General features: G+C 48.3%; 1 protein-coding gene across 1 annotated transcript in view; it reads left to right on the forward strand.

Annotated features, from left to right (window-relative positions):
- The window catches only part of B4GALT1 (beta-1,4-galactosyltransferase 1), a 63735-nt gene extending 46017 nt beyond the window's left edge, over positions 1–17718 (forward strand). Inside the window, exons 3-6 of the mRNA XM_003130680.5 lie at positions 5907–6094; positions 10649–10771; positions 14042–14146; positions 14578–17718. Coding sequence (XP_003130728.2) covers positions 5907–6094; positions 10649–10771; positions 14042–14146; positions 14578–14710 — 549 coding nt within the window. The 3' untranslated portion in view covers positions 14711–17718. The remainder of the gene's footprint in view (positions 1–5906; positions 6095–10648; positions 10772–14041; positions 14147–14577) is intronic.
- The last annotated feature ends 7992 nt before the right edge of the window (positions 17719–25710 follow it).

The following is a 25710-nucleotide window of genomic DNA, read 5'->3' on the forward strand; positions in this document are numbered from 1 at the left end:
CCTTGGTACAGGGTAGTCTCTGCCTGTCTGGCGTCATTGCCTAGTCTCCGATCTCTCTCACAGGAGCTTGCCACAGCCTCCGAATTGGTCTCCCTTCCTCGATTTGGGGGGCCGGGCACCCATCTCCCCTCACTCCACATGCAAGGCCTAATCCTTGTCTAACACCCTAAGCGCTGCCTGTGGCCCAAATGAAAGATAAAGCCTTGAGTATTTGAGCAGAGGTCCCAGCCTCCCTCTCCCCCGATGTTTTCCTTAACATCCACTCATTCTGGCTGCCTCAGTCTGCATTTCTTGTAGTTCCTTGAATGCTCTCTTTTCCTCACAGCCTTTACATATGCTGCTCGCTCTCCTACGAATATTCTCATGCCTCCCAACTAAACTTGACTGACTTCTTCGAGGCCTTCTTTGATTCCCTAGGATTGGGTTTGCGTTTCCACCTCTGCTTCTCCATGTGTCTGGGGCTCTGCAGCTCCCTTCTCCTCCCCTCCCCAGCAACGGTCCACCATAAAGAGCTCATCGCCCCATTACAGTTGCCTGTTTAACTTGGAATTCCTCAAAAGCAGGGCTGTGTCTTTTCTTTTTCTGTATCCCTGCTGCGAAGCATGGAGCAGACACCCAGTAAATGACAGGAGTGAATATATGAGAAAGAGGAAGAACCAAGACTGTCTGGTCCTCTTCTATCACTGGAGCTGACTTGTCTTTCTTTTTTGGTAACCACTTGATTGAGATATAATCATACACCATACAATCCACCTGTTTAAGTATGTCATTCAGTGGCTTTTAGTATATTCACAGTTATCCATCTATCACATCAATTTTAGAACATTTTCATTAAGCCAAGAAGAAACATCATGCTTCTTAGCTATCAATTCCTCCATTCACTCCACCCTATTAGTCTACTTTCTATCTCTATGGATTTGCCTATGCTAGACATTTCATATAAATGGAATCTTATATGTGGTCCTTTGTAATTGAGTTTTTTCACTTAGTATGATGTTTTCAAGGTTCATTTACTTTATAGTGTGTATCTGTACTTCATTCTTTTTGTTGCAGAATAACATTGAATTGTGAGGACATAGTACATTTTATTTACCCATTCATCAGTGAATAGTCATTTGGGTTGTTTCCACATTTTAGCTATTTGGAATAATGCTACTGTGAACTTTGTGTAAAAGTTTTTATGTGGACATGTTTTCCTTTCTCTTGGGTATATACCTAGGAGTGACTTTGCTGGATCATATGGTAACTCTTTATTTATCCATCTGAGGAACTCCAGACTCTTTTCCAAGATGGTGGCACCATGTTATATTCCCACCAGCAGTATATGAAGATTCCTTTTACAGTGAATGTGCTGTTTGCTCTCTCCTCTGTGCATGATACATGAGGGTGCTAGGAAAAGGTTTGAATGCCCTGGAGAGCTCTCTTTTTTTTTTTTTTTTTTGGCTTTTTGCCATTTCTTGGGCTGCTCCCGCGGCATATGGAGGTTCCCAGGCTAGGGGTCTAATCAGAGCTGTAGCCACTGGCCTATGCCAGAGCCACAGCAACACCAGATCCTTAACCCAATGAGCAAGGCCAGGGATCAAACCTGCAGCCTCATGGTTCCTAAATCAGATTCGTTAACCACCGAGCCAAGATGGGAACTCCCCCGGAGAGCTCTCTGATGCTTCTTAAGACGTTTTTCCCTGCCACCCCAATCTTCCAGGAGGATACGAGGTTTGCTTCATGAAGTGTCTGAGGCTATAGACTCTTTTTTTCTCTCCTTCCAGCCTGTCAGGCTCCCATCACATGTCTCTTCACTCTCCCTGAGGCCAGTATGCCTGACTAGGCCCAGGCTCCTATCCTCTCTGGACTGACCATTGTTGGCTTTGCTTGGTGATAACCCACTGATGGGTTTGTTTGCCCATGATTTACAGGCTTTTCAGTGAGCTGTGGTCAGTGAGACAGCTGTCCTGTCCACCATAGAAACGTCATATTGTCTTTTGGCCTTTCTTCTTTCTTCCCATCTTCTCCCTCTGTTAAGAGGAGCCAACTGCCCTAGAAGGAAGGGGTAAGGGTAACTCTTGTCTACCGATGTCAGAAGAAGCCTGCACTTAAAAAGCTTAGCCTTTCAGGGGGACACCTAATCTCAGTATACCAGCTTCTCTTTGTGTGACTTCCCAAGCTTATCATGCTTCTCTCAAGATCTCTCTGACTTTTTTCTGCTGCTGTAGAGATCCTAATCCTATGAGCCACAGGCTAACTCACTTGAGCCTTAATCCTTTTTAGAACGCTTGCACCCCCCACCCCCCTCCATCAAAGAAGCAGGATTTGGGAGGAATCTTGAAGCTGATGGAAAGGACACAAATAAACATGAGAGAAGGAAGAGTCTCCAGGTTGGATCTGCGAGACCTTTTGAAAGGTCAGACTGTTCAGGATGGATGGAAAAACCTACTTCAGTGGCTGACTTTTGTTGCCAGGCAGTGTGCTAAGGCCTTTTCAGGCATTGTCTCTTGGAATACAGCTCATCTATTGTCAGCCCCATGCCCAAATGAGGAAACCTAGAGGTGTGATAACTAATGAGTGAAGAAGCTGGCGTTCCTGGGATAAAAATGCACATCTTTGTCACAGTTGTGCATTTGGCTTTGTCAGATAGTAGGTGTTTGATCAGTGTTTACCTGAGTGATTGAAGTAGATGATGCACTGGATGAATGTGCCAGTGAAGAGGGGCAAGAATGAAGGCTGCTATCTTCCTGTTCCCTGGAATGTAATGAGCATCTCGTGTTCATGGTGGTGGTTGGCAGTCTGGCCGGGGCCTCTTTCTTATCCAGAAAACTACTCAAGGTGTTATACCATTTCATCCAAAGGAGCCTAGAATTGGGAGTTCCCATTGTGGCTCAGCACATGATGATGTGGGTTCGATCCCTGGCCTCATTCAGTGGATTAAGCATGCGGCATTGCTGCAAGCTGCAATGTAGGTTGTGGATGCAGCTTGGATCTGGCATTGCTGTGGCTGTGGCAGAGGCTGGTGGCTGCAGCTCTGATTCCTTCCATATACTGCACCCGTAGCCTTTAAAAAAAAAAAAAAAATGGAGCCTAGAATTGACTTTTCTGTAATCCTAGGGGGGAAAGAGAAATACACATGTACACACACACACACTTTCCTTACATACCATTCTGCTCCTTTGGTGTCCCTAAGAGCCTTGGAAGGTACACCTGCAGAAGTGTACCCTGACTTTCCAGGAAGGCACAGGTGATACCAGGCTGGGAAGAAGGATGGGTGGAGTGCTGTGTAGTTTTTAGTTATTTTGAAAAACTGTGTGACTGGTTCTAAGTGTGGTCCAGACACTGAAGCACTTACTGAGTTGAAGGAGCTCTTATGCCACACGTGAGAAAGGGGTAGGACAGGTCTGCTTCTTGGGTTTCCCCTCCCAGCTGCCATGGGTCTTGGGGTAGGCTCCTGAGGGACCCATTCATGGTTCCAAATTTCCAGTTCCTGGGAGAGAAAAATGCTCCGTGTAGTCTCAGTCAGGCATCTGCTTAGATCAAACCATCGTGGCCAGCAAGCCAGGTCCTGTGGTTCAGACATCCTGCCCTTGTTACTGGGGGACAGACCAAAAGAAGGGAGCCACCCTCAGGGGTCCCCTACACGGGTGGGAAAAGGCTTTGCTGGGATATCGCCTTTTCACTTGTTGGAAAAGTGTTCAATGTGGCTGAATTGCATTTCACAACATGCAGAGAAAGCTAACTCTTTTAGGGTCTTTATGGGGCTGGAGGAGGAGGATGGGAAGCACCAGGGCTCTCCCCAAAGATAGAAGGGTGTGGGAGGAATGAAGTAAATCTGAGTTGGAATGAAGGTTGTTACAAGATTGATGAAATGATTAAATGATGCACCAGGCTTGTAAAATACTTACCTGTGCCTCATGTATCATATCCCCCAGTAGATATTAGCAATGTGCTATTGTGGTAATAGTAATAATTACAACAATGTTACATTCTTAATGTGCAATTCTTAAGCTCTGGCTTTTTTTTTTTTTTCTCCCCTCAAGATTTAGGAATGACCTCAGAATTAGCTCAAGGTAGAATTCTAAATGACTCTTACTGGTGGGGCAGCCAAAGAACACCCTGAGTGCCACTGGGCATAGCCTTCTCCCTTCACCACGCATGGTTAGAAAGCTGAAGAAAGGACCTCTTGTGTAAGATGCTTCATTTACTGTTCTGGGCTTCTTTTTCTGACTTCCTGGTACTTGTCTTTCTCAAGTGGTTTGTTTCCCTGAGTCACCCTTCTGAGACCAGGGAGGGGCCATGGCACTCTCCGCACTTGCACGGGCAGCCTGTGGAGTGCCAGTTTCCAAGTCCTTGCTTAGGGTGCTGGAGAAAGACTGTTCGGCAGCCCACACTTTTGAGATTGTATAGCTACTGCAGGCCCTGGTGTGGGGTACATTTTCCTCCAAAATAGAGGGCCCTGATCTTGTTGATCCCAAGGGATATTGGGGAAGAACACTTAGTGAGGGTTCCAGAGTGTTGAACTCTAGCACCAGCTATGTCATTTATGTGGCCTTAGCATCTTCACGGCAGTGCTGAGAGAATTCCATTCAGGATGAAAGTGTGGGTATGGAAGGGCTTGTGAACTGCCTAGTACAAGAGTGGCTGTGTTGATGCTATTCCTGTCCTTACTAACCTGGGGTCATGGGAATTGATGAGAGCAGAGCCCCATGGCTGTGACCCTGAGGAACCCCTTTAGTTGGATCCTCCCAAAAGGACTGCCATCTGCCATTATATGTTGAAGCCCCTCCATTGGTCTACTCATTTATCCATCCATCCATCCATCCATCCATCCATCCATCCATCCATCCATCCAGCAGTCATTTACTGAGCTCTTATTATATGCCAGGCAATGTTCTAGGCACTGGATGAATAAAAAGAATTCCACAGAGTTCCCATTGTGGCTTAGTGGATTAGGAACCTGACTAGTATCCATGAGGATGCCGCTTCCATCCCCGGCCTCACTCAGGGGGTTAAGGATCTGGCATTGCTGTGGCTGTGGTGTAGGCCGGCAGCTCCAGTTCCGATTCGACCCTTAGCCTGGGAACCTCCATATGCCACAGATGCAGTCCTAAAAAGATTAAAAAAAAAAAAAAAAAAAAAAAAAAACTTTCATCCTTCATTGAGCTTATGTTCAGTCAGGAGACTGAAAATGAATAAAACATGAAGTCCCTTGGCACCAACACACCTGGTTCTTGGGGATCCAATGGTGGGCCTCCTGAAGCAGGTGTCCTTCTCTGTCATGCACACTGTCATTCTGTGTATCACACTATACTGTGGGCCCTTGAGGGCAGAGAGTGACTTGCGTTTACCATATTTCTCTAGTGACAGATACCTGGAAGGCACACAATGTGTGATCAAACCATAGTCAACCATACAAAGAGGGTAGAAGTGAAAAGCCCCATAGTCACCTGAATATCTTTCCTGAAATTAGCCTTTATTTAATATGTGAATAAATAGCACATATGTTTAAATACCTTTCAGCTAACAATACTGTCTTGATGATCATTTCCTTGTAGAGCTTCCTTTTTGCTTTAAATAGTTCTATTCCATTATATGGATGTACCATGGTTTATTTAAGCAGTTTCCTGGTAATGCTTATGTCATTGTTTGCAGTCTTTGTTTTGATAAACATGCGATGCACATAGTGAACACGTTGTTCACAGGGTCATTTGCACACTTGAAAATCCTCCAGGATAATTCCTAGAAGTGGGACTGCTGATTCAGGGAATGCCACCCGGTATCAAGTTGTAATGTGAGGGCAGAAAGTGAGGTCCAGAAGCGGGCTTATGACCACGTGGAATGAAGAAATCACCAAGCCCCTGTTAGTGTTCTGCTCAAAGGCCGTATGGCATCTGATACCACTTTTTTTGTTTCTGCACCAGGCTGGAGAATCCATGTTCAACCGTGCAAAGCTCCTCAACGTCGGCTTTAAAGAGGCCTTGAAGGACTATGACTACAACTGCTTTGTGTTTAGCGACGTGGACCTCATTCCAATGAATGACCACAATGCCTACAGGTGTTTCTCACAGCCACGGCACATTTCTGTAGCAATGGATAAGTTTGGATTTAGGTAAGAGAGATTCACCAGAATCTGTAGAAAACATGTTTCCCTCTTATGTGACGACTAGGAACTGCAATTCCTCCAGCCCAGGCTCTGGAGAAGCATGCCTCCTCTGAGAACTGGGTACTTTTTGTGTGTGTGTCTTTTTTTTGGCGGGGGGGCGGCGCACCTTTAGCATGTGGAGGTTTCTAGGCTAGGGATCGAATCAGAGCTGTAGCTGCCTGCCTACACCACAGCCACAGTAATGCGGGATCCAAGCCGAGTCTACAGCTTACGGCAACCCCGGTTCTTTAACCCACTGAACACGGGCCAGGAATGGAACCCTCATCCTTATGGATACTAGTCGCATTCGTTAACTGCTGATCCATGACAGGAACTCTAGAAATGGGTGCTTTTTAAGCCAGTTGTTGAGGAGGAAGGTGGAGTCTAGAAACACCTTTAACTGTACATCCAGGCGGGAAGAGTCTTTATGTTTAGGATGGCTCTCATCTTTCTTTGGGATGCAGAGACTATATTACCGTGCTTTCTTCTTTCACCCTTCTCCACGCAGTTTAGGAGTCAAATTGGAGTCATTTTTCTGCAGCAAATTCTTGGGCTTGGATACTGTAGCAGAGGTTCCTTGGCACTTTAAGAAGGAACCTGGTTCTCTTTCCCTGCAAAGTGCAGGCTTCTGCTTCAACACGGGGAGCTCAACCTTTTCCACCCAAATGACCCTGGTGGAGAAACGAGCTGATGCCTGTCTCCAGTATAATCCAAAGCACATTGTCATGGGAGGAAAGTCACTTCATAATCTATGTTTTAATCTTAAAAATAAGTAAATTTGCATTTTGTTTCATAATTTATCCATGTTTGTATCAACATAAAGTTGTTTTAAGTCACCTATCAGTTGGGTCACCTGACCCCTCCCTCCCTCCCTGTTCTGAGTCAATGCAAAAGCCCCAGGGAAGCTGTGCTGTGGGCACCCCGTGTGCTCAGCACCCCCAGCCTGGGCTGTGTACTGCAGTGTTGGCAGCCCATGTCCACCAGCAATTCCTTGATTCAGATGAGTTCTTTCAGGCTCATTTTATTCTCATCATTGCCTTTTGTCCTCCCCTGATGGGGGCATGCGAGCTGTGGGATGAATGTAGGGATGCTCAGAAGCCCTTCCCCCCAGATTAAAGACATTCAGACATAAACTTACTATCTTAACAAGGGAAATTGACTGTAAATGGCCTTCTGTTCCCTTCTATCTACCCTCCCTGTTTGTGCATCTTCTCTTCTAGATACACTTGCTCCTCTGTGTTCTCCCTTGAAGCATGGTAGTGCTTACCTAATTCTGTTTTTTTTTTTTTTTTTTAATTTTTAAAAAAAAATTTTTTAAAGTATTATTGAAGTAGAATTGGAGTTCCCATTGTGGCACAGCAGAAGTGAATCATACTAGTATCCATGAAGAAATGGGTTCAGTCTCTGGCCTCGCTCACTGGGTCAGCAATCCAGCATTGCCCTGAGCTGTGGTGTAGGTCACAGACATGGCTAGATCTGGCGTTGCTGTGGCTGTGATGTAGGCCGGCAGCTGCAGCTCCAATTCCACCCCTAGCCTTGGAACTTCTGTATGATGTGGGTGTAGCCCTAAAGAGCAAAAAAAAAAACATACAGAGAGAGAGTGTATTTACAAGGTTGAGATAATTTCTGCTGTACAACAAAGTGACTCAGTTATACATATACACAAATCCATTCTCTTTCAGATTCTTTCACATACAGATCATCACAGAATATTGAGTAGAATTCCCTGTGCTCTACAGCAGGTCCCTGTTGGCCAGTCATTCCATATTCCTCAGTGTGTACATGCCAGTCCCAAACCTCCAGTCCATCCCCACCCCCAAACACCTACTTAATTTTTTTGGCCTTGCAGTTCCTGGGCCAGGGATCAAACCCAAGCCACCTCAGTGACAATGTCGAGTCCTTAACTGCTAGGCCACCAGGGAATTCCAATGCTTACCTAATTCTTTACCATAGCACCATGATTATTTTACAGAACTAGTTAGGCTTGAGGGACAAAGCAGGTAGGTAAGATAAAGCAGCAGAGAGAGCAAAACAAAATCTTGTCAAAATCACAGGTACTTCCCCCTGGAAGTGGCTAAGAGTCCATTTCTGTAAAAACACTGATTGCAAAAAAGCCTTAATGGGAGTTACCATTGTGACTCAGCAGTAATGAATCGAACTAGTAGCTATGAGGACGCAGGTTCCATCTCTGGCCTTGCTCAGTTGGTTAAGGATCTGGCGTTGCCATGAGCTGCGGTGTAGGTTGTAGACACAGCCTGCATCCTGTGTTGCTGTGGCTGTGGTGTAGGCTGACAGCTGCGGCTCCAGTTCAACCCCTAGCCTCGGAACTTCCACATGCCACAAATGGGGCCCTAAAAGGCAAAAGAGAAAGGAAGGAAGGAAGAAAAGAAAAGAACAAAAAGAAGAAGAAGAGGAGTTCCTGTCATGGCTCAGCGGTTAATGCACTCTACTAGTATCCCTGAGGACAAAGGATCGATCCTTGGCCTAACTCAGTTGGTTAAGGATCCAGCGTTGCCATGAGCTGTGGTGTAGGTGCCAGACGTAGATCGGATCCTGTGTTGCCGTGGCTCTGGTGTAGGCCCGTGGCTACAACTCTGATTGGACCCCTAGCCTGGGAAACTCCATATGCCATGGGAGCAGCCCTAAAAAGACCGAAAAAAATAAAGAAGAAAAAGTAAAAGCCTTAATGGCCTGGCCAGCTCTGGTACAAACCCTCACATCACAAGTGCAGACTGCTGTTTGCTATCTGCCAAAGGGGAATGACTTGGCACCTAAATGATGACACCTTGTTACAAGTCTCTGACCTTTGATTCATTAAAGCAGGGATCTTTGCTTGTGGATGCTTACAGTCAGAATTCTGGAATGTATTTGAAAATAATAATTAACCTCTTTTTTTTCCTATGTCCTATATGGTTTGGCTGACTGCCCCCTCCAAGTCCGAGTTACAATTTTCCTTAATTTATGTGATAGGTTTCGGTCCCTTTGGATTCCAGTAAATGCCTGAGTGTGGTTTGGGGTTGCACACAGGGCCATCACAAAACCACAGCCTTTAAAGGACCCACAGGAAGGCCTTTGCACAGCCTCTGGGCATGTCCAGAGTCTTAACATTTCTCATCAATTCTTCCTCTGCATGCCTCAGGGGTCCACGATTCATAACCACTTAAATATTGAAATACAAACATGTTTGAAAGGATGAGAGCCCAGATGCCCTACTGCTTGAAAATGTGTCAAAATAGATTCACCATTATATATTTTGCTCAGTCAGGGTGTGGTAGAATTTTCCAAGAGATTTTTATTTTATTTTATTTTTGTCTTTTTAGGGCCACACCCATGGCATATGGAAGTTCCCAGGCTAGGGGTCAAATCCGAACTATAGCCGCTGGCCTATGCCACAGCCATAGCAACTCAGGATCCAAGGCACATTTGTGACCTATACCACAGCTCATAGCAACACCAGAGCAAGGCCAGGGATCGAACCTGCATCCTCATGGATACTAGTCAGAGTCATTTCTGCTGAACCACAACGGGAACGCCCAAGAAAATTGTATTTTAGCAAAATTTCAGAAATGCTGTCTTGACTGTTGGGGTTAGTGTCCAAGCTGTTAAACATTTGGAAGAAATGAACGCTTGACAGTAGGTGGGCATGGGTGGGAAGGAGGCCCGATGGGGTGGGCCTAAGCAGCCCAGTAGGAGTTCCCATTGTAGCTCAGCAGTAATGAACCTGACTAGTATCCATAAGTATGCAGGTTTGATCCCTGGCCTCAATCAGTGGGTTAAGGGTCTGGCATTGCTGTGGCTGTGGTGTAGGCCCGCAGCTGCAACTCCGATTCCACCCCTAGCCTGGGAGCTTCTGAATGATGCGGGTGCAGCCCTGAAAAGCAAAAAAAATAAATAAATAAAAATAAAATTAAAAAATAAGGTAGTCTTAGTTTCTAGGTCCTTCTGAATAAGGATTCCCTGTGTGGGAACAGGACACCTGGGAAGCAGCTTCCTGAGCATTGCAGAAGAACTGGGCTTATGCTCTCGTCACTGACTGATTTTCTAGATAACCGCAGAGGCAACACAGAGGCAACACAGTGCTCTTAGAGCAAGACTACTTTTTGATACCTGTGTCTTTTCTAAGATAATCTGAGTCTGATATGAAAACAAAACAAAGAAACCCTCATAAATCCCTAATTTAAAAACTCCCGTCGTGGCACAGCAGAGACGAATCTGACTAGGAGCCATGAGGTTGCACTTTCGATCCCTGGCCTCACTCAGTGGGTTAAAGATCCAGTGTTGCCATGAGCTGTGGTGTAGGTTGCAGACACAGTTCAGATCTGGTGTGGCTGTGGCTGTGGTGTAGGCCAGCACCTATAGCTCTGTTTCGACCCCTACCCTGGGAATGGTGCAGCCCTTAAAAAAAAAAAGTTCCGGAGAATAAAAAAAGTGTTTATATTTTGAGCAAGATTACTTTTAAGAAAAGTCAGAATTTACTAACCACTGGTCCCCTGTGTGTATGTGTTCTTTCTCCCTCTGCAGCCTCCCTTATGTGCAGTATTTCGGCGGTGTCTCTGCTCTAAGTAAAGAACAGTTTCTCACCATCAATGGATTTCCTAATAACTATTGGGGCTGGGGAGGTGAAGATGATGACATTTTTAACAGGTAATGTCACAACATAGATCTCTTTCTTCCCTGTCTCGCTTCACTTCTGGTTTTTCTCTCAGTGCTTGGTTATTCCATGAGGATTGACCCTTGGGAGGGACCCCATCCCCACCCAGCCCAAACTGGGTGTGCCCTCCTGTAGGTGCTATGGGTTCAAAAGAAAGTCTTTAGGAAAATTAGCTTCTATGATTTTTTTGCATTAGCCTTTTGGAAAATGTAAAATGAGAACCATGTGAAGGGGTGCGTTTACTTTGATTCATTCTTCGTGACCATCCACCCCTGGGGCTCTTTGTAAGCTGGTAAACCTTATCATATGAGTTGTGATCACCGATGGTAAAAAAAGAGAACATCTGTCCTTGGCATCTGAAGCTACATTCTCCTCAGTGCTTCCCCGCAATGGAGTGTTCAGCCCTGCTGGCTGCAGATAAAAGGCTCCTTCTCTCTTGGGAGCCAGTCTGAATTTGTCACTGAGTCTGCTATCAGAATTCACCCTAGTGGCTTCCCGAATTGGAGTATATGAATTTGATGATTAACAAAAGATGTCTCTGGAGTTCCCATTGTGGCTCAGTGGAAACGAATCTGACAGTATCCATGAGGATGCAGGTTCGATCGCTGGCCTCACTTAGTGGGTTAAGGATCTGGCATTGCCATAAGGTGTAGTGTGGGTCAAAGATGCGGCTCGGATCCGGCGTTGCTGTGGCTGTGGCGTAGGCCAGCAGCTGCAGCACTGGTTTGACCCCTAGCCTAGGAACCTCCATATGCAATGGATGCAGCCCTGGGGGAAAAAAAAAGGTGTCTCTGTCAGAGCAGCACCCAAGTCATTTAAAATTAGCTTTGGGAGTTGTGGCTCAGCAGGTTAAGAACCCAGCTAGTGTCCCTGAGGATTTGGGTTGGATCCCTAGCCTTTCTCAGTGGGTTAAGGATCCAGCGTTGCCACAATCTGTGGTGTAGGTCAAGGATGCATCTAGGGTCTCTTGTTGCTGTGACTGTGGTGTAGGCTGGCAGCTGCAGCACTGATTTGACCCCTAGCCTAGGAACTTCTGTATGCCATAAATGTGGCCCTAAAAAGCAAAAAAAAAAAAAAAGAAAAGAAAAGAAAAATTGAGGTCACTTTCTATGAGAACTTGGCACAGACCCAAGTCTTTAATACAGGCCTTGAGGAAAACTTCAGTTCTTAAGAGTGTGCAGATTGGTTATCAATAAGCAGAGCCCTGGGCCAGGCAGGCCCAGTGGGGTGGGGGTGGGGTTCCCACTGACGTGCTGAACAAGGGAGTCCAGACAGAATCAACCTTGCTTCCACAGCCCTGCACCTGGGCAAGCTGGAAGGGTAGGAATGGTGTCCAGGGCTGACATGACGCCACAGACCTGGGTAATCAGAAAGGTTGGGGGAGGGAGCTTTGAGGATGGACTTGCAAGGCTGGAGGGACTAGAAGGAGGAATGGCTTGTGGAACAGCTTTTCTTTCTTTTTAAATAAAAAAAAATAAAATTGAGATATGTGTATATATATAATATATATGTTTCAGGTATACAACATAGTGATTCACAATTTTTTAAGGTTATACTGCATTTATAGTTATTCTAAAATATTGGCTGTATTTCCTGTGCTGTACAATATATCCTTGTAGCTTATTTATCTGATAAAGTGAATAAGGTAACATAAAGATAAATATTTATAAAATAAAAAATAAAGATAAGTAGTAGTTTGTACCTTTTAATCTCCTCCCCCATCTTGCCTCTCCCTCAGAGCAGCTTTCTTGAAAGATAAGGAACCTGGCTCTTATCCTGTACTGACTCACTGTGTGCCAGGTACTAACTCAGCACTTGGGGAAGGCCAGGCCAGGAACCTTTAAGTCGCCCAGGACTGGTTATTCCTGCTTCTTTTTTTTTTCTTTTGTCTTTTTGCTATTTCTTGGGCCGCTCCCACGGTATATGGAGATTTCCAGGCTAGGGGTCCAATTGGAGCTGTAGCCATCGGCCTACACCAGAGCCACAGCAACTCGGGATCCGAGCCGCGTCTGCAGCCTACACCACAGCTCACGGCAACGCCAGATCCTTAACCCACTGAGCAAGGGCAGGGACCAAACCCGCAACCTCATGGTTCCTAGTCGGATTTGTTAACCACTGCGCCACGACGGGAACTCCTCATTCCTGCTTCTTAACTAACTTTTATTGTCCCGCTCTCAAGGCTTTAGTTTTGGTCCTCATTCCTTTCTCCCCTGGAACCTACCTTGCTCCACCTTGTTCTGGCTGCCTCTAGTCTTGTTCCCAGCTCTCCATTCTTAGATTGCTTATCAGAGTGACCGTCCCCTTTGGCCCTCCATATCTGCCAATTCCACATCCACAGATTCAAACAACTCTGATCAGAAATAATTGGAGAAAAAAACTCCAGAAAGCAAAACTTGAATTTGCTCTGCACTGGTGGCTGTTTACATAACATTTACATTGTATTTACAGCTATCTACATATCATTCACGTTGTACTAGATATTATAAGTAATCTAGAGGTGATTTAAAGTGTATGGGAGGATGAGGATGTGCTTGTGCAGAGGTTATATGCAGCTGTTGCACCATTTTCTACAAGGGACTTGAATGGCCACTGGGAAGGGGTGGGGCTGGGGTAGGGGGTGGTCTTGGAACCGTTTCCCCTCGGATACCGGATACCAAGGGACCACTGTATCATATCCCTTTCAGACACAGGCGCTGTTCTGGGGGATGCGAAAAGCCCTGAGATGGCCTCCATGATACAGTCTTTGCCAACTTCCTCTCTGGCCCTTACTATCCTAGACCCTGATCACCAGTCCCTGGAAGCTAGTGGTGCTCCCTGAGGGCACTGTGCTTGCCCTCCCCTCCCTGCCTTGGTCCCTAAATGCTCCGGCAAACACCCACTCACCTTCATGACTTGGCTCTGCCTAGTCTTGCTCAAGTAGAGTTAGTTCCCTCTCCCTCTGTGCCACATAGCCCCACTTCTCCCTCCCACCTTCGTCCTGGCACTGGTGGCCCTGTGTTCAAAGCATCCACACTGTAAGTTCCATGAGGGCAGACACCCCCAGTGCCTGGCACAGGATAGTCACCAAGATCTAGAACCCATGGTAAAAGGTGATGGGGACGCAGTGTGAGTTTTAACCATTGCCTGTGCACTGGGCTGGGGTTAGGGCCAGGTGAGAACAGCAGGCAGGATGGTGGCCTGGACAAGAGTCTTGCAGCTGGGGCTGGGGGACCCAAGCCTTAGGGCAGCTCTGTAATGACCACTTGTCCCTTTACTCCTTACAGATTAGCTTTTAAAGGCATGTCCGTATCTCGCCCAAATGCTATGATCGGGAAATGCCGGATGATCCGCCACTCAAGAGACAAGAAAAATGAACCTAATCCTCAGAGGTGTGTTCTGTGTTTTATTCTGTCCTGCTGTGTACATTTCCTTCTTCCTCCTTTCAGAGGAGATGGGCTGTAGGAATGAGGTTCTGGAGAGAAAGGGAGGGTTCAGTCCAAGGAGAAGAGGTGGAGTGCGAGGGAGGAGGAGGGGCTGTGAAGTTCAAACACTTAATGTTTTTTTTTTAATTTAATTTTTAAATTACTTTCTTTTTAGGGCCACACCAAGGCATATGGAAGTTGCCAGGCTAGGCATCGAATTGGATCTTCAGTGCTGGCCACAGCCACAGCCACGCAGGATCCTTAACCCACTGAGCGAGGCCAGGGATTGAACCTGCATCCTCATGGATACTAGCCAGGTTCCTTACCACTGAGCCACAGCGGGGACTTCTAAAGGTTTTTGTTTTGACTCCAGCTCTTTGCCCACTTTTCCCTTGTAGGTTTGACCGAATTGCACACACCAAGGAGACCATGCTCTCTGATGGCTTGAACACACTCACCTACCTGGTGTTGGACATAGAGAGATACCCGTTATTTACCAAAATCACAGTGGACATCGGGACACCGAGCTAGCATCTTGGTACACTGATAAGAGACCCAAAAATGGCCAAGGCCCTCTTCTGGGTGTCTCTGCCAGTCTGGGGCTGGTCCCTCTCATTCTTACCAATCAGAGTGATAGGCCCTCTCCGCTCACCATTCAGACGCCTTTCCAGACGACCAGGACGAGTGGGATGTTTCGCTCCCAATGTGGCTCGGCGCGTGACTTCTTAGCCCTACGAGGTGTATGTAAGCATAGAGACTGTCAGCCTTTGGGGGATCCTCAGCATGTTCACAGTGTCACCCCAAAGAATCAGAGCTATACACAGCCCCAAATTTGGTGACTGTGGGACTCAATTCCCAGTGAAAAACTGCTAACTTTTTGTGAGATAGGTAAGAATTTCGCTTTAAATTGTGGTATTATTACTTTGTGAAAAATTGGAAAGTGCTGCTGAAATTGGATTGGTGTGTTATTTTTTGGTTGTCGTGTTATTACAGAAAAACACACAATTTTAACCATTCTCATTTACCCCTCCCCCACCCTCTTTCTATAGTATGCTCCTATTACAATCACTCTGTGTGTGTGTGTGGCTTTTCTTTCTTTCTTTCTTTCTTTCTTTTTTTTTTTTTTGGCTTTTTAGGGCTGCACTTGCAGCATATGGAATTTTCCAGGCTAAGGGTCAAGTTAGAGCTGCAGCTGCCGGCCTACACCACACCTCATGGCAACGCCAGATCCTTAACCCACTGAACAAGGCCAGGGATTGAACCCAAGTCCTCAAGGATACTAGTCAAGTTTGTTACCACTGAGCCACGATGGGAACTCCCTGTGTCTTTTCTTAGCAAAAAAATTTTAACACTTGAGCCTTGGATCTTTCACCCTGGTGACTGTCAAGTCCAAGGCCACGTTAGGCACCAGAGTAAAAGCCTTGGGTATTCTTCCATTCAGTGGCCTTCCTCTAGATTGTCTGATTTCTGAATGTAAATCTTTTTTTAAAAAAATAGCAGTTTGTAGTATTTTAAAGAAAGAAAAAATCACATTCTAAATATGACTGAGCTTGATTTTTGTGTTGATACAGATCTGCATAATCATGGCAATTTATTTTTCTGAGCATGCTATATAAACTTGAATTTCTTATGTATTTTTATTGTGGTGTTTTAAATGTGGGGAGGGAATTGAGCATTTTTTTAGGGGAAAAAATATTGTATGCTGTAGTGGTCTCACACGGGCCTCTGATGTAGCTGGCAGGCCAGGTTTTCTGAAGAGCAAAATCACCTTTGGACCCTTTGATGAGAGCTCGGACTCCCCATCAGCATTATGGAGCTGGGCCTCTTGGGGGAGGCCGAAGCCTGAGCCTGCCTGGCAGAGCTCCCCCACCTCTACCTCCTTACCCTCCGCAGGCAGGTGGGCAGGGCAGAGGGAATCCCCACCTTCTCAGACTGGCCCCAGGACCTCCCATTAGGGCCCTAGGCTGTGCAGTTGGAAATGACGGCCATCAGGTTATTTCCTGGCCCTCAGCCTGGGGAGGTGGAAGAAGCCTCCATCTAGCCCACCTTGTAGGACTGGTTCTCCTTCCTCCTCCCCCTGCCTCCCTCGTGAGGTCTTTCTCCTTATTCCATCACCCTTTTGTTCCTTTGCCTCTTGGCTCTTCCTTAAAACTGGCTTATGGCACTCAGGGTCAGACTGACTATTCATTCTCCAGCATGAATGTGCCTTTTAATTAGAGATCTAGAAAAGTTCAGCTGGACCTTCCACACTCCCCCCCACGACCACTCTGGTGCCTAAGCCTCAAATTTTTTAGCAGGTGCTCCCACTCCAGGGAGGCTGACTCAAAGGGAGTGTCTTCCCCAAGCCTACCTCTGCTGCCAGAGGTTTTAGCCTGCCTAGGATGAGATATGCAAGGTGGCTCCTGCCACTGGACGCCCTTGCTGGGTCCAGCCTGGGTTGACTGCTTAAGATTCAGCTTTCTAGTCCCAGGGGTGACCTTTCAGCTGGGGGCAGCCAGATCCCCACCACTGACCTTCTGGAAGCCAGCCCCCATTGTGGAGGCTGAGCTGGTGCCTGGCCCCAATCTCACCTGTGCCTTTATCGCTTTGAGCATCTCAGCTGCTAACTTGGTTCTTTTTTCCAGAAGCCTTTGTAATGGTTACAAATTATTTTCCATTACAGAAGCAGTTGGGCCATGCAAAGAGTATTCCTTTTCTTAGTTCCCCACTCCTAAATAGCCGTGTTGGTAAAACTAAGAATGACTGCCCTGAGAAATTTGGGGAAATGCAAAGAATGAAGACCTCCCTTTCTGTCCCCAGATCCTGACTTTTCCAAAGTGCCTTAAAGCAAAGGAGACAGATACCTTGAGTGGTGACCTCTTTGTTACTTACTTTACTCTTAGAACAAAATTCTGACTTTTTTTTTCTTTTTTGTTTTTTCTATTACGTTTTCCTTCATGTTCCATTGGAATAGTCAAGTATGTGGCACATTCTCAGGACCAAGGGAAATCCTGCTTCACCTGTTCCCTATTTGCTGATCTTCCGGTGCTTTCATGGGGTCCACCTGGGCCCAAGGTCAGTCCTGGACCTTGCCTGGTTTATGAGATGCTGCAGGGCCTGTTTTTTTTCTCTGGGGAGTTCAAGGCTGAGGGTTCAGGGAACATTTCTTTCACCTGGAAGTTGTCATATGCTGTGCCTTTCTCTGTTTTTGTCTGTTCTGTTGCTGGTGACCCCAGAATGGCCTTTGGGAAAGATCGGAGAGCAGAGGTAGCACAGGAGGGTAAAAGAAATGCTGGTGCTGGCGGCTCTCAGCCCGGGCAGGGTCTCTGCTGATCCGAGGGCTGGATGTGGGGCACCCCACACAGCTGGGAGGGGAGCTTTCCTGTCCAGTGACATGTTGTGTACTGTGTATTTTGATTTCCCATGTACGCAAATGTATCTCTTTACCATTGTAACCGGGGGATGGGGGGAATGTCTGACCTTGATGTTCAAAACAGAACTGTATTTTTGCCTTTAAATTTCCAGTAATATAACGTGAATAAATGACCCTATCTTTGTAATGGCAGGTGGCTTCTCTTCTGAGGGATTTGGGTTCTCCAAATCTGGGGGGGGGGGGGCAGTGATTGGGGCAGAGGTCTGCCTCCTGTGCCTGGTTGGGGCGGGTGTGGGGTAGGGTAGGGGGAGAAGGTGGTACCTCACCTGGCCAGATCCACACCTGCCTGGGATCACACAGTGTACACGCACCTCCCTGGAACCGGCCATTTCCCCATCTGAGTCTCATATTCATATCTGTAAAATGGGAATAGTAACAGAGACTTTTTGAGGCTTAAAAGAGATGGTATCTAAAACGATGACTGCCACCTCACAGGGACTCCCTGTGTAGTAGCTGATGCCACTTCAGAGGAGAAGTTTCCCCAGCGTTCTCTAGCCACACTCTGCTGTTTTCCACCAATGCCAGCCAGCGTGGTTCTGAGATAGTTCTCAGAGCCATTTACCCAAGGTATGATAATTTAGGTAAATAAGCTTTCTTGTTAGCCCCAAGATACTTAACCAGCTGTGGAGTTTCTGTTGCGGCTCAGCAGTAACAAACCCACCCATTATCCATGAGGACCAGGTTCAATCCCTGGCCCCACTCAGTGGGTTAAGGATCTGGTGTTGCTGTGAGCTGTGGTGTAGATTGCTGACATGGCTCGGATCTGGTGTTGCTGTGACCGTGGTGTAGGCTGGCAGCTGCAGCTCCGATTCAGTCCCTAGCCTGGGAACTTCCTCATGCTGCAGGTGCAGCCCTTAAAAATGGGGGAGGGTCTTGGCTGTGACCCAAGGACTTGAAACGGTAAGTACCCTGGGCGCCGCCTTCTCCCTAGTGCCCTGGCACCAGGCACCAGCAGCCTCTAATGTGCTGCCTGGATTGAACTGGCATCTGGGAGAAATGGGGCAGAGGAAACCAGGGTACAGGGGAGGTCACCCCAGTTGTCCCGTCTGAGAGTACTGCAGGCCCTGCTAGGATGAGCTGAGATTGTGGGACCCATTGGGAAACGGGAGCAGGAAGAGCAGCCTCTCGTAGCCCCACCAGGGCTGCCTGGCTGTCACCACCCATGCCTATGACTGCTGGAAGGATCCCTGGTGGTCTCAGGCTTGAGCAGAGGTGGCTGGGACTCAGATTTGACTTTTGACCAGGAGATTCCTTGGTACAAGGTGCTGTCTTACAGGGCTTTGCAAGCTATAAAGTCCTGCTTAAGTGGGAGACTCCACCCTCCCCAAAGATGCCCAATCCTCGAAGATGCATGTGCACTAACACGCCTGAAATGAGCCTGCGAGAGGCCAGAATTCCTAGGTGCAAATCCTACTGCTGCCTCTGCCTAGTTCTACGACCTTGAGCAAATGACCTAGGCTTTCTGTGCCTCAGTTTGTTCATCTGTGTAGTAGGAATCATAGCACCTCTTTCATTAGGCTGTCAGGAGGATCAGGTGAGTTAATCTTACAAAGCTCTCAGACCATGCCTGGCTCATAATGAGCATTACACATGTTACAAATATTTGCTGAAGTGCCAGTGGACACGCGTGCTGACGGGTACATGCAGGCAGCTGTGCACATGTTACCCACGTGTATACATGCACGCACCAGGTGTGCGGGGATCTTCCTTTTTTCCTCTCCTAGGGCACATGTCTGGGGCTTAACTCTGTGACAGTCGGATGACTGGACCTCAGGGTAAGTGACCACTCCTCCTCCTCTTCTTGAGCCTCCCAGGACCTTGCCAGTGCTATTTTGTCACCCCTTCCTGCCTTTCCTGAGTGAAAGTGTTTGGAAAGGCTGCCTTTAGAAAGGACTGGGGCTTGAACCACATCCCTCACCCCAGTAGCCTCCACGGTGAAGGTGGCAGGAAGGGGCCCGGGGCCAGGCTCTTAGCCAGCCAGGAGTTGGCCATTTCCTTGGGAAGTCCCTTTAGTCTCCCACTTCATCTGGGGCCCCAACCAAATCTGAGCCATACAGAACCCAGAAGCCAAAGGTGTGGATCTGGTGAGTGTGACATCCACCCCCCACACACACACACACATATAAGTACCTTTTTTTGTGACCTGGATGACAAACCAGTGACCCATAGTTACCCTTGGGAGGCAGGGGGTGGGTGCCCGTCAAGGTGTGCCCAGGCAGCAGTGACAGAGGGCAGCTGTGGGGGAGGGTGGGGGGAGAGGTTGAGGAAATGAGAAGATGACCGAGTTCTAGGTATTGCCAAGTCTCCACCACACTCCTGGTCTCCCCTCCCCTCGTTTCTTCCAGGTGGTGGGAGAGCAGACATTCCTAGGGGCCAGTTTCTTAGAACTGGAACTTCTTACTCCATCAGAAAGGAAATGAGGTTTGCCTGGCTGAGCCAGTTGTGCCAGACAAGCCTCATTTCCTTCTCTGGCAGAGTCCCCGGGCAGGGAATGTGGCTGCCGTCTGCATCTGGGCTCCAGGACCTGTACCCAGGCCTGCGGGGTGTGGATGTCATGCAGAGCGATGGGGTCAACAGAGCAGAAACCAGAGGACTGTAGCGCTCCCAGGATACCTGCACTTGAACAAGCTGTGTGCCAGGTCATGAGTCAGGGGGCCTGGGAAGAGGGCCAGGGAGAAGCCGTAAAAACAACGGTCATTGCCTACATGATGTATCACTCTCGGCAAGTCCATGGCCCTCTCGGAACCTCAGTTTGATCTTCTGTTTTATGCTTTTTTTTGGTCTTTTTAGGGCCACACTTGTAGCACATGGAAGTTCCCAGGCTAAGGGTGTAATCGGAACTGCAGCTGTGGTCTACACCACAGCTACAGCCATGCCAGATCCCAGATCCAAGCTGAGTCTGTGACCTATACCACAGCTCACTACAACACCGCCGGATCCTTAACCCACCGAGTGAGGCCAGGGATCGAAGCTGCATCCTCATGAATACTGGTCAGGTTCATTACCACTGAGCCAGAATGGGAACTCCATGACTTGCTCTGAGAATCCACCCTTGGCCTCCCCATAGTAGCCCTCCCCCAAGGAGGAAGTGCTGTGGTCTTGGGTTTCCTCCTGACCCTGAGACTCACCCATTATACTGCCTTGGAGGAAGTCATTTTATTTGTCTTCATTTGTAGAAATAGCAGGATTGGAGTTCCCACTGTGGCTTGAGGGGATCAGCGGCATCTCTGCAGCACCCCAGATGCAGGTTTGATCCCTGGCCTGCACAGTGGGTCAAAGGATCCAACATTACCGCAGCTGTGGCATAGGTTGCAACTGTGGCTGGGATCTGATCCCTGGCCTGGAAACTCCAAATGCCACCAGGTGGCCAAGAAGGGAAAATCAAAACAAAACAAAAACAGCAGCCTCACCCCCTGCCTTCCCCTGCCAGGACTCCCTGAACATCTCAGGATAAACTGTTAACAGCTCTAGGCAGTGGGGAGGGCTGAGTCCAGGTTGCCGTTGCCATCTTCCGCTTTTGCCTAAGGCCCTCCGAGCTCAGGCAGATTCCTCTCATAAGCTCTCCCTTTGGTTTTCCAGACTCAGGCTTTCTGATTATCCCATCCAACCCGAGGGAGAAGCTCAGGAGTATATATGTTCTGTGCAGCAGCGTTTACTGTGCTGTTTCTTGCAATAGTGAAAAACCCAGAAGCCACCACCCATGAGGGACTGTGCTAAGTAAAATGAGGTGCATCCAAATGATTAAGTACTAGGTGAGGACTGAGAGTGAGGAAGTGGATCTATACTTATCGATTGCAAAGAGGTTTGAGGGGGAAAGAAGCAAACTGCAGAATGGCATTTCCATATACGCTAGGGAAATATCTGAATAATTTACTGCAGAAATTATTCTGTAATTGTTTGCGGGAGCAGAGGCACCAGCGATAAATGAAGATCGGATCTCCCTTCTCTGCCTACGGTGGCCAGGCTCCCATTCTGGGCTAACAACCTTCAGTGTTTTGGGAGCTGCCTGAGGCCGGAGGCCTTTAATAGTACAGTCCCATTGAGAGAATGAATGGGGAGTTGGACTCCCTGAAAGTGCCCAGATGCAGAAAGGAGATGAGGCTCCCTCCTTCCAGAGGATGTCCGTGGAGGCTGGATGGGAGTTCCGTTTATGCTGAGCAATTCTCTGAGATTTAGAAAAATAAAGTTGGGACAGTTTTGCCCTGTTTCCCTCTGAACCACTGGATAGTCATGCCTGTTACACTTGGGTGATAAAAATGTTGACAAACGAGTTCCTGTCGTGGCTCAGCAGAAATGAATCTGACTAGCATCCACGAGGATGCAGATTCAATCCCTGGCCTCATTCTTTGGGTTAAAGATCCGGTGTTGCCATGAGCTGTAGTGTAGGTCCCAGATGTGGCTTGGATCTGGTGTTGCCATGGCTGTGGCGTAGGCCAGTGGCTACAGCTCTAATTCGACCCCTAGCCTGGGAACCTCCACATACTGCAGATGTGGCCCTAAAAAGCAAAAAAAAAAAAAAAAAAATTGTTGACAAACAAAAAATGTCTGGGTGGGGGGGCCCTATGTCCTGGCTTTTAGGGTCAAGGTTGGCCTGAGGCACCTGAGCAGGCCCCTGGGAGGGGCATGTCTTTAGCAGGAGGTGAGGGGGACCCCACTGCCCATGGATCTCTGGCCCCTGAATCCAGAAGGGAGGCCCTGCCATCGGATTTTGATACAGCCCCAAGCCTGGAGCTCTTGGAGACTCATTTCCGGCCCAGATGTGAGAGCTGGACCACTGGCATGTCCTCCTGGACCTCATCCCTGCTGGGAGGCATGTGCCAGGGGAGGGTGGGTATGAGGCCATGACTGGTAAGTGAGCACACCCCCATCTTTGAATCTCTGTCTTGTGGGGTGCCAAGAGCTGTGTGCTCGGTGCTGCCCCACCCCACTCTGCTTCCCAGGGCCCAGCCAGCTGGAACTTCCCACACTGAGAGACTTGGACAGGGTGGGCCACCAGCGGTTATCCAGCCAGGGACTTGGGCCATAGGTGGGGCCTTCAGAGTGCTCCCTTGTGGGAAAAGTCCTAATGCTGTGGCTTCAGTGACTTCACTTTTCCCTGACAACAGCAGTGCAGGAAACAGGCCAGTTCCCAGGCCCCAGCTATATAGTTCCCCATTCACCAAAGTTGCATCAGTAGTGACAGAGGGGACAGGAGGACTTGCTTAACTGCTGCAGGAGTGTGATCCCTCACAAGGCCTCTCTGTCCTTTTTTCTTTCTTTTTTTTTCTTTTTAGGGCCACACCTGAGGCATATAGAAGTTCTCAGGCCAGAGGTCAAATTGGAGCTGCAGCTACTGGCCTAAACCACAGCCACAGCAAAGCCAGATCAAGTCGCATATGTGCCCTACACCATGGCTTGTGGTAATGCAGGGTCCTTAAGCCACTGAGCGAGACCAGGGGTCAAACCTACATCCTCATGGTTACTAGTTGGGTTCTTCACCTGCTGAGCCACAAAGGGAACTCTAAGCCTTCTTCCCTTTTCTTTTTTTTCTTTTTTTTTGTCTTTTGTCTTTTTAGTGCTGCACCCATGGCATATGGAGGTTCCCAGCTAGGGGTCCAATTGGAGCTGCAGCTGCTGGCCTACACCACAGCCACAGCAAAGCAGGATCCAAGCCGAGTCTGCAACCTATACCACAGCTCACGGCAACGCCAGATCCTTAACCCACTAAGCAAGGTCAGGGACTGAATCCATGTCCTCATGGATCCTAGTGGGGTTTGTTAACCACTGAGCCACGATGGGAACTCCAAAGGCTTCTCCCCTTTTGAACACATCCAGCCCTTTCCCACCTGTGCAGCATTGCTCATTACAATAATCCCCATCAGGAGAAGCTTAGGCTCAGGGAAGTCATGAGACTTGCACAAGGTCACTCAGAAGAGTTAGTATCTGATCCAGGTCTCCTGTGTACCAGCCTGGGGCTCTGGCCACAGGACCATGATCCAGCCACTCATCCTGTCTCTTCCTCCACAAAAAAGCATGGAAGCTGGAGGCAGGAAGCTGAGTGGTGCCCTGCCTCAGCCAGAAGACAGGGCCCTTATCAGGAGTCTGGCTTCCATAGCATTGCCAAGAGAAATGTACTGTAGACAGAGGGCTGGACCCATGAGCCTGGTTTCTGTTTTGTTTCTTTTATAGTTTTTTTTTTTTATTCTGTTGTTGTTGTTGTTGTTGTTTGTCTTTTTGCCTTTTTTAGGGCCGTGGCCTCAGCATATGGAGGTTCCCAGGCTAGGAGTCTATTGGAGCTGTAACCGCTGGCCTACACCACAGCCACAGCAACTCGGGATCCGAGTCAAGTCTGCGATCCACGTCATAGCTCATGGCAACACCGGATCTCCAACCCACTGAGCAAGGCCAGGGATCGAACCCACAACCCCATGGTTCCTAGTTGGATTCGTTAACCACTGTGCCACAAAAGGGGGAGGAACTCCCCTTTTATAGTTTTAAAGCCCCCAGGAAAATGGCATATTTTGTGGCAGCAGCACCCTGTATTGGGGACATCAGTGCAGCTTCCATCTGGGAGACAAAGGGGAGGGTTAACACTAAAATCATCCACAAGGAGTTCCTGTTGCCATGGCTCAGTGGGTTACAAACCCGACTAGGATCCATGAGGATGCAGATTCCATCCCTGGCCTCACTCAGTGGGTTAAAGGTCCAGTGTTGCCCTGAGCTATGGTGTAGGCTGCAGATGCAGCTCAGATCCTGTGTTGCTGTGGCACAGGCTGGCAGCTGTCCAATTCGAACCCTAGCCTGGAAACTTCCATATGTCACACGAACAGCACTAAAAAGACGAATAAATAAATAAATCATCCATGAGGATGCAGGAGGCCTGGGTCACGGGAACAGGGAGGAAGGGAGACCCCTGAGAACAGAGGGCCCACATGGACCTGAGGAAGAAGCAGGGCTGCTTTCTGCCCCCTGGAAGCATCACTCTGGGCAGCAAAAAGCAGCCCTTGGGTCACAGACACTACAACTACTTCATCCCATTGTTCAGCCCTGTCCCTTCCCTGGGCTGACACTTGGTGTCCAGGGGGGCTCAGCACAGTATTGTCGCCAGCAGCCAGGGCAGAGAGACAGGCTACTCTGCTGAGGTCTGGACCCCTGCTTAGCTTTCCCCTTTTCCTTTTTTCTTTTTAGGGCTGCCTCTGCAGCATATAGAAGTTCCCAGGCGAGGGGTTGAATTGGAGCTGTAGCCACCAGTCTATACCACAGCCACAGTAACTTGGGATCTGAGCCACATCTGCGACCTACACGACAGCTCACAGCAACACCATATCCCTAACCCACTGAGCGAGTCCTTATAGATACTAGTCCGGTTCGTTTCTACTGAGCCACAACGGGAACTCCAGATCTCCCTTTTTCTTCTTGGCACTTCTTCTTCTCCCCTGGGTACACCCTCTCCCCAAAGGAGGGCAGTGGCCACACCATTCCCAATCCCAAGAATGTTCTTAGCCAATGCATTTTTCGGAAATGAAGCCAGAGGCTGTGTCTGATGATTCATGATTTTTAGACAGGCTGAATCAGAAGCTCTAAAAAGTTCTGCTGGGTTTAACTTCATCAGACTCCAGACCTCAATGATTTAAGTTGCATGCGGTTTGCTCTGCATGGAAGCTGACCCAGCCACAATGCGACATGGAAGGAGGAGACCTGACCTGCGCCGTGGATGGAAGAAATCTCCACCGTGACCAGGATAATGTGCCATGACTCTCAAGACACCAGCCTGGGCCCCACCTGCAAGCTTGGAAGGCTCTGCCTCTGACTCAGGCTTGGGGGCTTAACTTTGTCTCTCACAGACCCTGAGCTTGGTGCTTGGGGGGCTTGGCTGATGAGCTTGGCCCTGCTGGCTCTGTGGGGCCTATGGGCACACTCACCACCTTGGGCCTACCCTGTCTGGCAGGTTCACTGCCTATACCTTCCAGAAGACTATTTCAGAGCTTTTCTTCAGGATGAGCAAGGCCTGCCTATCCTTTCCCTGGCCCTCCACCAACCCTAAGGTGGGGACACAGCAAAGCCCTCGGCTGGGGGAGCCTGGCTTTGGAAGGATGCAGGCAGGAGAGAAAACCGAGGAAGCCCTGGACCAGAAGACCAG

Source organism: Sus scrofa, chromosome 10 (assembly GCF_054392235.1).
Source record: "Sus scrofa isolate SSC_HxYL_T2T_F1_AM1 chromosome 10, Sscrofa_HxYL_maternal_Yorkshire_Landrace_v2.0, whole genome shotgun sequence".
In the NCBI taxonomy this organism is placed as follows: domain Eukaryota; kingdom Metazoa; phylum Chordata; class Mammalia; order Artiodactyla; family Suidae; genus Sus; species Sus scrofa.